Source organism: Hyaena hyaena, unplaced genomic scaffold (assembly GCF_003009895.1).
Source record: "Hyaena hyaena isolate Hyena2069 unplaced genomic scaffold, ASM300989v1 scaffold_21, whole genome shotgun sequence".
NCBI lineage: Eukaryota > Metazoa > Chordata > Mammalia > Carnivora > Hyaenidae > Hyaena > Hyaena hyaena.
Window position 1 is genome coordinate 6,010,999 of NW_024080653.1, and position 12,284 is coordinate 6,023,282.

The 12,284-nt window shown below is 56.4% G+C and overlaps 1 protein-coding gene across 1 annotated transcript in view; it reads right to left on the minus strand.

Annotated features, from left to right (window-relative positions):
* OGFOD3 (2-oxoglutarate and iron dependent oxygenase domain containing 3) overlaps positions 1 to 12,284 on the minus strand; it is a 21,659-nt gene continuing 9,375 nt past the window's right edge. Inside the window, exons 7-9 of the mRNA XM_039226388.1 lie at positions 6,441 to 6,594; positions 3,041 to 3,164; positions 1 to 311 (exon numbers count right to left, since the gene is read on the minus strand). Of these exons, the coding sequence (XP_039082319.1) occupies positions 175 to 311; positions 3,041 to 3,164; positions 6,441 to 6,594 (415 nt within the window). The 3' untranslated portion in view covers positions 1 to 174. The remainder of the gene's footprint in view (positions 312 to 3,040; positions 3,165 to 6,440; positions 6,595 to 12,284) is intronic.

Here is a 12,284-nt window from a genome sequence, read left to right on the forward strand (position 1 = left end):
GGTGAGGAGCTGCTTCCCCTAATTTACTTACAGACGAAAAATGATCGAAACATCAGGAAATCAAAATCCAGGGTGATTCATAAGGCACCTTGTTCAAAGGACATGGGCTAAAACGGGGGGAGAGGAGGGCGTTCAGGGTGACTGCTTCCCAGCGGGAGGGCGCCGTGAACAGGGCTACGTGAACTCAGGGTCTGCGATGCCGTGGTCAGGGTTGCAGGTGAAGGCGATGGTGACGGCGTAGCGGGTGCCCCAGCGGACCTTCTCCACACGGTGCAGGTTCTCGGACCCCGAGGTGAAGAAGGACACCCGACCTGGGACAGAAGAGGGAAGTGACCCGGAGGCTACGCACGTGCCAGCCCGGACAGGGCAAGCCAGGAAACAGGACCGGTGCCCCCACCACGGGAATGGCCACGGCAGGAGGCCTCTGTGTGTGAGGGGCACCCCAGCTCCCGGCCCGGCCCTCTTTGTGGTGGGCGGGCCCAGACGTGGGGGTCAGGTCCTGCCAGCGCCGCCTCGACAGGCCGTGTGACCTCCCCAGGCTCACCCCTCACAGGCTTTTAGGTTCTAATCCCATGTCAGACAGTACCAAACCCTGGAGACTGATGGCGATGTTTTACCAAAGAATCAGGAAAGACCTGTCAAGACAAAACATCCAACGCCTCGTCAGCTCCCTTCAAGTGGAGATAAAAGGTGAAGACCTGGGGAGAGGCAGCTTCTGGGTGTCTGGAGTAGGGGACCCTCCAGCCTGTCCATTTTCAGACAATTCCATGTTCAGCTGCTTCCATCTTTTTTTTTTTTTTTAATGTTTTATTTATTATTGAGAGAGACAGAGACAGAGACAGCATGAGGAGGGGAGGGTCAGAGAGAGAGGGAGACACAGACTCCGAAGCAGGCTCCAGGCTCTGAGCTGTCAGCACAAACCCACGAACCGTGAGATCATGACCTGAGCCGAAGTCGGACGCTCAACCGACTGAACCGCCCACGTGCCCCCAACTGCTTCCGTCTTTAGCTGACCTTGCACACAGCACTATAGGATTTTCTACAGGCGAGCTGACATTACAAAGCCATGATGGAGGAAGCTGAGATTCAGCAGGTGCTATGCTCTGGCTGCGTGGCCAGGCCCAACGGCAACCACATTCCCTTCACAGTTACTGCTGGAGGGGCACCTGGGTGGCTCAGCCAGTCGAGTGTCCAACTCTTAGTTTCAGCTCAGGTCATGATCCCAGGGTTGTGGGATTGAGCCCTGTGTCGGGCTCTGCGCCGAGCATGGAGCCTGCTTGGGATTCTCTTCCTCTCCCTTGCCCCCTCCCCTGCTTATGTTCTCTCTCTCTCTCTCTCTCTCTCTGTTTCTCTCTCTAAGATAAACAAAACAAAACAAAAAAGAAACACAACACAAAAAACAACAAAAACCACAAAACACTGCTGGACAGTTGACTGCCTCCTTCCATACTTGCAAGTTAACTATAATCTTTGCAAAGGAGAGAAGAATCCATCTCAGACGTGCGCTGCTTTCTAGCTGTACAGAGACCCGGGCTCTGCTCGGAAATAACAGAGCAAAAGAAATGGTGGACGCACAAGAAAACCCATGAGTATGAGTCTGAGGGCCCCTGGAGCTCACACTCAGTGCCATCCCTTCCTCTGGACCAGCCAGGCCACCCCATGGGAAGGAAAAACTTTCCCAGAGCAATCCAGACCCACCACACTTTCTGAGACTTACATTTATTTATTATTATTATTTAAAAGAATTTTTAAATGTTTTATTTATTTCTGAGAGAGAGAGAGACAGAGAGGCAGAGAGAGAGAGAGAGAGAGAGACAGTGTGAGCAGGGGAGGGACAGAGAGAGAGGGAGACACAGAATCCGAAACAGGCTCCAGGCTCCGAGCTGTCAGCACAGAGCCCGACGCGGGTCTCGAACCCACGAACCGCGAGATCATGACCTGAGCCGAAGTCGGACGCTTAACCGCCTGAGCCCCCCAGGAACCCCATACACACTCAGTTCTATAAACATGAAACATTTCAGAATTCAGAAAAGCTACTTTCTGGCTTTTTACATTCTTCAGTAAACGACTTAGAGATTTAGCTCAGCAACCGAGTAACCAAGCATGTGAGATAATCAGCAACCGAGTAACCAAGCACGTGAGATAATCTCAGTGTCTGTGATCCTAGGTTCTCTTTTTCTCCTGGGCAACGAGGGCGCCTCTCAAAAGCATGTGCACGTGCTCACGTGACAGCCTCAGTGGCAGAAGCTTCTCGGGTTCTTTACCTGTTAAACCCCTGGAGCCGTGGGGCACCCAGGGCCCTCCTGCGGCTGACGGACTTTACTGCTGCACCTTTTCCTGTGCTCACGCCACGGAGGAAGGAGAGCAAACCCTGAGCTGTTTAATTTCCTTTTTATGCCTTTTGATTTCCAAGCCACTTGGTGTCCAATTCAGAACTACTACCAGGTGCAGTTTGGACCCACCAGCTTGGGGGACTGCCCCGTGGCAGATGGGAACATTCTGGCCCAGCCAGGTGAGCAGCTCACAGGCCTGACGGAGCTTCCCGCCGGCCGGAGCCCCGTGGGCAGGTGGGGGCGATGCCACAGGGACAGGTGAGTGACGGCAGCAGGTGGGCGGCCCCGGCCGGAGCCAAGGGGCGGGCCTGGCTCTGAGTCCCGGCTGGGAGCCCACCCTTCCCACGGTGCCAGCAGGGAGGGGACGCCTCACCTGCAAAGCACCTCCTCACTGGCCAGCTGAGCGTCCGCGCTGTGCTGGGGGCCCTGGGCGCTCCAGGCCCACCTGGTCCAGGGAGGCAGGTCCCGGTGCCCAGGGCCCTTATCGACATTGTCAGGGCAGGAATATTACCTCACTGAAGCCCCTTGGGGAGGGACAGAGCAGGAACGCACTGTGCGGCAGGGAGGGGCGGGCTCTGGGGACCACTGTGCCGTGGCAGCCGTGACCGTGGACGATGGGGCCCCTGGGTGTCAAGGACCAACAGACGCATCCAAGCCAACGCCCGCCCTCCTCCCTGCAAGCCCGGGGCTGCCGCGGGAGGCCCTACCTGCCCTCGGCTCCACGGTCCTGTTGACGCCCTCCTCCACGAACACAAATCTCCCTCCACCGAAGTCGTCCAGGTAGTCAGACAGGTAGAGCAGCGAGGTGTAGTCGAAGGAGCCGTAGGTCACCTGTGGGCAGAGCGGAGGGAGCCTGTCACCATCCAGGTCTCGAGGGGCACACAAGCCCAGGACCCGGCGCTCAGTCTTCAGAGGTCAGCGTACAACAGGCAGGCACCTGACGGAGGCCGCTCACTGCCCTCTCGACGTCAGAAACGCCTCGGTTGTGTGTTTGCTGGGACTCCAGCACAGCTCAAACGCCCGACAGCTGTCTTCCACAAAGGCAGCGTGTGCGGGACGCAGGGCAGACAAGCCCACGTGCCACGGCGATTCCCGGGATGGTGGCTGTGTCCTCGCTGACCAGCAAGGCCCGTCTCCTGCGCCAGCAGCAACGGCAAGTGCTTTTGCTCTTTCAGATGTTGGGTGACCCCAGCCTTTGTTCTTAACTTGAATGAAATACACATGCCACGAATCTACCCTTTTCACCACCTTCAGTGCGCAGCCCAGGGGCCGCCGGGGGCAGCAGCTCACTCTCACTATTGTGCCACCAACCCCCGTCCGACTCCAGAACTCCATCCTCCCAAACGGAAACTGCCCCATTACACACTCACTCCTGCCCCCCGCCCCCTCGCGCCCCCCCCCCGACAACTCTGGGGACCTCATAGCGGTGGGATCCCACATCTGTCCTTTGTGTCCGACCCTCCTTGTGTGGACGCTCGTTTGGAAAAAGTCTGGACGGTGCACGCAGAGGAGGGGCACGTCTGGCACGGACCCCGATAATCCACCCCCACTCCTGCCTGGACGAAGGAACCGGAACAGGGCGGCTATTGCTTGTTTCCTCAGACGTCCTGAGGTCAGAGACGGAAGGGACCCCTCAAAGCCGCGGCAGGCCAGGGCTGCCACACGGACCCGTTGTTTTCAGTGTGACATCTTCAGGGTTCGGTTTAAAACCTCAGGCTGCCGAGGAGAAGCTAATGGTCTATGATATGCCAGGAAGGTGCCATTTTCCAAGAGCTTCACTCACACAGATCAGGACACAGGGCATTAATGATTAATAAAGGGAATTCGTGAGACGCACTTTTTTTTCATGCAAAGATAGTGATGTCCAACAATCAAGGAATTTTGATCACTTAACATTTACGAGGCTAATGAATCATTCAATTAGCAAGTCTGGGGTAGGAGAGGGACAGTAATGGAAGGTCTAAGAACAGTCACCCGCCAGCCCTGACACGCAGCCCCACCCCCGCCTCGAAGCTGCTGGGCTGACAGGCAGTTTTACAAGATTTTACTGACACCTGCAGGCACCATGGGAACGGGACGCAGAAGCCCCAGGCCCGTCTCCTGCGATGTATCTGACCACGGCTCAAAGAGCCTTCTCCTCACCACCATTTTTACCCCATCACCATGACAACAGTCATCTCCTGACACAAGGTAGCCAACCAACAAGGCTGCCGCGGTGACAGAGACCCAACGTCACCTCACGTCCTCGGTACCAGGCTGCGTGAAGCTGGACTCTCTACACGGCTGGACTCAGCTCCACAGCCCCCAAGACCCCATCTCGGCTTCCCCTCATCTGGTGCCCGTTCACCAAACACCGGGGTGACAGGAGCCCACGATCCCCCGGGGTACGCTTCGCCAACACCTTCAGCAGCGAACCTCACGTGAGTGGAAACCATACATGAGCGTGTAAACCTAAGAGAGACCCAGGTGCAGCGGGAGGAGTCCAGGAGCCTGGCCCTCTCGTACCCGCCCACCCCCAGGCTCTGCACAGGAACCCCCCAAAGTTCGCCTGAAAACCGGGGACCTGGGTAAGGAGGAAGCCGGAGCGGCGGGCTCTGCTGGGGCATCTGTCCTGAGCTGGAGACGGGAGCCCCACGGATCCCAGTTCTCTTGTGTCTGAGCACATCTTCTGGCCACGTCCACACGTGAGTGGTCTTTGGCTGCTGGTGCTGCCCTCGCCGCTGCAGGCCTTCCGTGGCCTCCTGGCTCCGAGCATCACTCTGGAGTCTGTGGCTGCTGACGTGTCACAGGCCCATCTCTTCCCACCTGAAGAGTATGATCTTTGAGAACGAGGCCAGGGCACACTCAGAGCTGTTTCTCCTGAACCAGTTCTTCCTGGCGTGTGGACGTCTGTCCTTCCTTCGGGCAGGAAATCCTCCTGGACTCCAGCCCACGAGAGGGGCCCCTTCTCCGTAAGCCGGACATATCTGTCTGTCTTCCACACACACGGTCTTTGCCCTCAGCACCAGAACACCCTGTTCTGCCTCTGCAGCGTCCACGATCATCTTACACCAACGGTCTCACCCTGTCCCCTAATGATGATCTGACGGTCGTTACCAACAGGTCAGCAGCTGATAACACGAGGTGCAGGGGGGTGGGGCTCCATCACGGCCGGATCGGGCTGGCATCTGAGCACTGCCTGCCGCCTGGGGGCCGGAAACCCCACACTCCCAGCCTGAATCTGGTGGAGCCCCAGAGCGACGGGTCCATACAGGAGCCGCTGGCCACAGATGCCACTTCCGTTTACGCTGATTTGAGGTGATTACATATTGGGGTCCTCAGTGTCACTAGCCACACACAAGTGCTCACGGCCACGCGTGGCGCCTCCTCCGTCAGCTCAGATGAAATGAAAGAGATGCCAGGCGTCTGGCTGGGTCCCCAAAGCCGAAGCCACATCTGCAAGCTTGCGTCCCACCTGCCTCATCACTCGCCCTGAGCTTTCTGGGCATTTTCCAGTCGCTTCTTTTGTTCTAGCAAAACTAGGGACATGAGGGACAGCCCCGGGTCACCTGAGCACACTGCAGCCCTCGGTGTCTCCCGAGGCGAGTATCCCCTGGCAGCACGCAGAGACTGCAAGGCTGCAGGTGTGCGGGGGCGGGGGGAGGGGAGGGAGGCTGCAGGGCAGGCAGGGACGGGCTCCGCCTACAGCCACCACGACACCACGGCGGAGGACGGGAACTCCGGACGGTGCTGAGAGGTCAAGAGATCTGCCCGGGAAGAGGCGGAGCACAGGGGCAGGGCAGGCCCGAGGGGAGGCCGGCGGCTGTGGGGCAACAGAAGGCTGCCCGGGTGGCACGCGGTGAGGCTCACGGCGCCGGTGGAGATGGCCACAGAGGACCGGGTGCCACGGCCCCCACCACTTCTTGAAGCACTTTTCACCATCACTTGGGGATGGGTCCCCCGCCGCCGACTACATCCTCGGGGCTCAGGACACACCCGAACGTCAGAGACGAAGATGTGTAAAGCCTCGACCACACAAACGCCACAGTGGATGCTCAGAGACGCAGGCAGGCAGCTCGGCAGCCACGGACAGCCCCCCGGGGCCCGTGCTGGGGAGCGGGTGCTCACCTTGTCCACGTGCGCGTGCCAGTACTCGTCGTGCGCCGTCCGGGCTTGGGTGCTGTTGATGCGGGAGAAGAACGTGGGCTTGGTCAGGTGCAGCGAAGATGCGCTGATGCCAAAAGCCTGGGCGATCGTGAGCTGGACCTTCTGCCGCACGTTCCTGTAGAGAGGACACAGGCGTCCCTGAGGAGCAGCACCACCAGCCTCGGAGAGACTTCTCCACGGGCGCCACGCTACAGAGACGCGGGCGGCGGGAAAGCAGCAAGATGGACAGACCCACACGGCAGGAGGTGCACGTGTGGCGGCGCATCGTGTGCAAGACCAGGACCCTGAGCACCGGCTCCTGGAGGAGCAGCCACACACCCGGCCCACTGGGGCCCTGTCTGCAGGGACAGACGGGAGCAGCTGGGGGCGAGCAGCCCTCCGCACAGGGTGCACGTGTTCCTGACAGAGAGGCCTGGAGGCGACCTCGGCCCTGCACGGAGAGCTGCACTGCGCGTGCTCAGGGGCTGGGCCTTCCCGCCGAGGCAGAGGGGTGCTGTCCCCCGAGACACCAGCCCCTCCCTGGCACATCCAGGGGTCTAGGCTCCCGGCCCTACACACGTGGCTGTGTGGCGAGCTGCCGCGGGGCATTCGTGGTGGGGGCACCACCCTCCCTGGACCACCACTGACCTGCGCGGCCCATTCCACGGAGCCCCAGGGAGCTCCTGGGGGGCCAGGATGCAGGGGGCAGTGCCAGACAGGCTGCCCCACGTCTGAGAGGTGGACACACACAGCTGCTGCCTACACACACACACACTCACACACACGTGCACACACCGACCTACACACGTCTACACAGATGCACACATGTACCTACCTACACACATGTGTGCGCACCTACCTACACACGACTACACACGTGCACATGTGTACCTACCTACACACGTGTGCACACCTACCTACACACATGCACACACATACCTACACAATGCACACACCTGCTTACACATGTCTACACACCTGCGCACACACCTACCTACATACTTACATACGCTTGCACACATGTACCTACCTACACACACATACACAGATACCTACCTACATACATGCCTACACATGTGTGCACACACATACCTACCTATACACACATGCACACACCTACCTGTATGCATGCCTACATGCATGTGCACACGTGTACCGACCTACACACATAGACACATACAGACCTGCATACACACCTATACATGTGTGCACACCTACCTACATGCATACACCTACCTACATATATGTCTACACATGTGTGCACACACAAACCCACCTACACACATACACATACACCCTACACGTGTGTGCACACACATACCTACCTACACACGCATGTGCACAACCTACCTATACAGGTCTGCACACACGCACACACGTACCTACCTACACACACATGTGCACACACCTACCTATACATGTCTACACACACACACACCTGTACCTACCTACACACACATGTGCACATGCCTACCTACACATGTTGACACACATGCACACATGTACCTACCTACACACATGTGCGCACACCTACCTACGTACACACCTAGACAGACGTGCACACACGTATCTACGTACACACGTACACGTGTACCTACTTACAAAGATGCCTATACACACGCATGGGCACATACTACACACATACACACACCTATCTACCTACACACATGCCTATATACACAGGCACACACATAACTACCAAACACAAGCCTACACACATGCACACACACACCTACCTACATGCCCCCCCACAGATACCTACCCACAAACATGCCCACACACATGCACACACCTACAAACGTGCTTATACACACATGTACCTACCTACACACACAAGCACACATGTACGTCCCTACATACACCATACACACTAACTCCCACACACATGCACAATACATGCAAGACATAGCTACGCATGCACATACCTGTTCACATGTACACATACGTACATATGCATATACACCCATACATGCCTACACGCAGAGATACACAGACACACATACACATGCACACACATATCTACCTGTATGCACACTTAAGGAATATGCAGTAAGCTAGGTCTAGGACCCAAACGATGGAGTCCCAGCCCAATAGGACATAAATCATTCCAACATTTCCAAACCGCTGGCTGATGCACACCACTTGCTCAAGCACCATGAGGCAGGGCATTAACTGGGGGTGCACCAGACCCTTCCTGGGGTGGGGCCCCCTTAAACTCATCTCAGTAAGTACTTATTCTAATACCAGTGAAGCTCGTGGAACTTTTGCTGCACCGACAATTACGTTCAGAATTCTTCTAACCCCTCCATGGGGCAGGAGGGACGTACGCATTCAGTAGCTCGTCACCTAAGTCATAAAAAGCACGTCATTTATCCCACGGGCTCTGTTTCTTCATCTTTGTTCACCTTCAAGGCCCAAAGTATTTCAAACAGCGTTTAGCCAAATGTCAGAGTCCGACAAACTGAAAGAACTTAGAGATTCACCACATTCTTCCATTCTGTCACCAAAGAGCGCATGATGTGGAGGACACGTTGACGATGCAATGGCGCTCCTCGGGGAATCAGTCCCCGGCCTCGCTCTGCGCACAAGCTTCCCCTGTCAGCTTCTGCGGTACTTTCTGCTTCTCTTTCTTGGTTTCGTCACTTTTATTCTATGTTCACCAACTTAACTTTTCCACTTTGGAGCCAGGAAGAGCCCCGCCCACCTGGGGCACGCTGGCCTTCCGCTTCTCATTTCCAGCTGTGGCAACGGCTCCCACTGTAGCCACCAGGACAGTCCTCGGCTTTCATGGCTCTGGCTTCTGCACATCATGCTGTGTATTCTCCCCGATGTCAGCGCACAGATGGCATCTGAGAAAAGCCTGGAGGCTATTTGGTTGTTTTACCTTCAGCACATGCAGAAACGGTGGTTTGGTGACTCAGAGTCCAGGGGACGAGGTGGAAGTTGTCCTGAGTGTAGCAGCCAGAGCAGCGGTGTGGACAGTTCACACCAAACGCTGGCCTTGGACATCAGCCACCGTTCTCCTTCCAGCTCCGCGAGACCCACGGACGGAGCGTTTTGTATTTTGTGTGAATTATCGGAATCCTTGTGTGGGAGACAGTGGCGGAGATGTCACCCAAACCCAGCTCTGTCATTCTGGCAGATGAGCTCTGTGACAATCTAGCCCATAAATGAGATCACACTGATATCTCGTGCTGGTTAATAATCTGGCCATGTCTCAAGATGCTCAGTTAGTTTTAACCACAGAATAGACAAGATGAGAAAAAAGATTTCTCTAACCACTGCCATTTACCTGACAACACTCTTCAACATATTTTGAAAAGTTTTCATTTTTTTTTTTAGTTACTACTATTTTAATCATTGGTTTATTGTGTGAAACTGATTGGTTTCTTCCCTCTTTCCTCATTGAAAATTACCCGTCTCACTTATTAAACCCTAAGCTGTGACAGAACACAGGGGACATCACCTACATCTTTGGAGCTGTCACATCCAGCGCCCCCGGGCCCAGCGACAGCACGCGTGCTGCTTGGTGCAACAGCTGATGGTTTTCACTCCGGAAATACAAACTGTTTCATTTGTGCAATGCTTCTGGGTTCTGTGCGTGACCGCAAGCGGTTCCAGACTCCAGTGGTGACCGACACCCTTCCTCTCTGCAGGTTCACACTCAGATGAGACATAAATCCGCTGTTTTCCCTTCATTCACGGTGTTCATTCTTACGTTTCATCAAACTTATGAACATGAAAATACTGACCCACACTTTTTACTTAACGGCAAACACAGTGAACAAAGTTAACTAGTCCCGGGGTAATCGCAGACCAAGGCTCCTGCACCGGGCACCCGGCTGGTTGCACCGGGAGACCCTGCCGCGCTCCAGGCCCAGACTTCACGGCCACCAAGTGAGGTCACTAGCGTGTGGCAGGGATCAAGCGCACCACTTACTGCTGTAACTATTTGTGTGTAGAGTTCATCCAACCCTTCACTTCTCTCTGGACCAGGAGCCCAGCTTTATTTTCCAGCTGTTTCCCTGGAAGCATGATCGAGGGGAAGAGGCAGCTGTGTTTCCAGCCCAGGAGGCTACGGTTGTGACAGGCCTGCTGGCTGCTGGTCGGGCACGGGTGCTGGGGCTGAGGACACACGAGGGCAAAAGTGGGATCTGTGTGGTGACGGGATGCTTGGTGCCGTGACTGGCGGGTCACATGGGTGACAGACAGAATTACACACACTCACACAAATAAGGTGAAAGCAGGGAATCTGATGGGGCGCCTGGGTGGCTTAGTCGGTTAAGCGTCCGACTTTCGCTTAGGTCATGATCTCGCGGTTCGTGGGTTCGGGCCCCGCGTCGGGCTCTGTGCTGACTGCCAGCTCAGAGCCTGGAGCCTATTTCAGAGTCTGTGTCTCCCTCTCTCTCTGACCCTCCCCTGCTCACACTGTCTCTCTCTCTCTCTCCTAGAAATAAATAAAACATTAAAAAAAAAAAATTTTAAAAAAAAAGAAAGCAGGGAATCTGAGCAAAAACCGCAGGTGGCTGATGCCACATCCCGGGGGTGATGCCCTGCTCTTACACCAAGTGGTCCCAGTCAGGGGAACCCGGGTAAAGGGAACACAGAATCTCCCTGTGCTGTTTCTCAAAGCAGCAGTTAAGTCTTGATGATCTAAAAATTAGAAGTTTTGATTACGAAAAACACTCCTGGGGCCCCTGGGTGGCTCAGTTGGTTGAGAGCTGGACTCTGGATTTGGGATTCAGGTCATGCTCTCACGGTTCGTGGGATGGAACCCCAAGTCAGGCTCTGAGCTGACAGCATTGCGTGTGCTTGGGATTCTCTGTCTCTCTCTGCCCTTCTCCTCCCCCCAAGATAACACACAAAACAAAACAAAAACAAAGAAACACCCGCGCCAGTCGGGGAGCTGCCAGGGCAGGAGGGCTGTGTCTGCTGGTACCATGTGAGGGCCTGGCCCTGGCATGTGTGGTGTGACTGGCGAGTGGGCACAGCCCTGCATGGTGGTTAAAAGAGCTGCTGGACCCACCTGAGGCTGGGTCTGCCTCCGTACTTGTGAGCTATCGTGAAGGCCACAGAACAGCCCTGGGCCGAGGGGCACACACAGCCTCCACTGGGTCATGTGAGAGTGACGGCCTGACTAGACCCACAGCTGCGGAGGTGGCTGCCCTGTGTACCGCCCACCAGCACAAAGTCTGCACGAGTAAATTCCCACCCTGACTGTACAGAGAGCTGGGGAGGAGCCAGAGAGTAGACCAGTCCAGACAACCCCCTCCCCTCCGTATTTCCGCTGCCTCTCACCGGGTCCGTGGGTTCCCTGGCCTCCCAGGGGCAGACAAGGTACCACCCGTCCGCCTGCCGGGACTCCAACGAAGGGAACTGTGCATTTCACTATTCGAGAGACCCTCTGTTCACAACATGCCCACGACAATCCAGAGGAGGGCGCTGCTGGGGCGTGGTCAGTGGGCGTGGATGGGTGGTGGTCTTTGAGGGCATGGTTGAAGCATGGATTGGCCGGGTGTGACCAGTGGACCACGGACTGGGAGGTGTGGTCAGGGGCAGGCTTGGACAGGCTGGGTGTCCAGGGGAAAAGGGACAGGGTGACGATGGGGTGGGTGTGACCAGGGTCAGGGCAGAGCCTAAATGTTGGTGGGTGGGCGTGCCCTGGCCAGGGTGATGGTGGGGAGGGCTTGTGACTGGGGTGAGTGTGGCCTGGATGGGGTGGAGTGACTGGGGCTCGTGGGTGGGGTGAGGATGGGGTGGGGGTGGTCTAGGGTGTGTGATGGGGGCACCAGCAGGGATGGACGTGCACTGGAGGGAGCAGGCCAG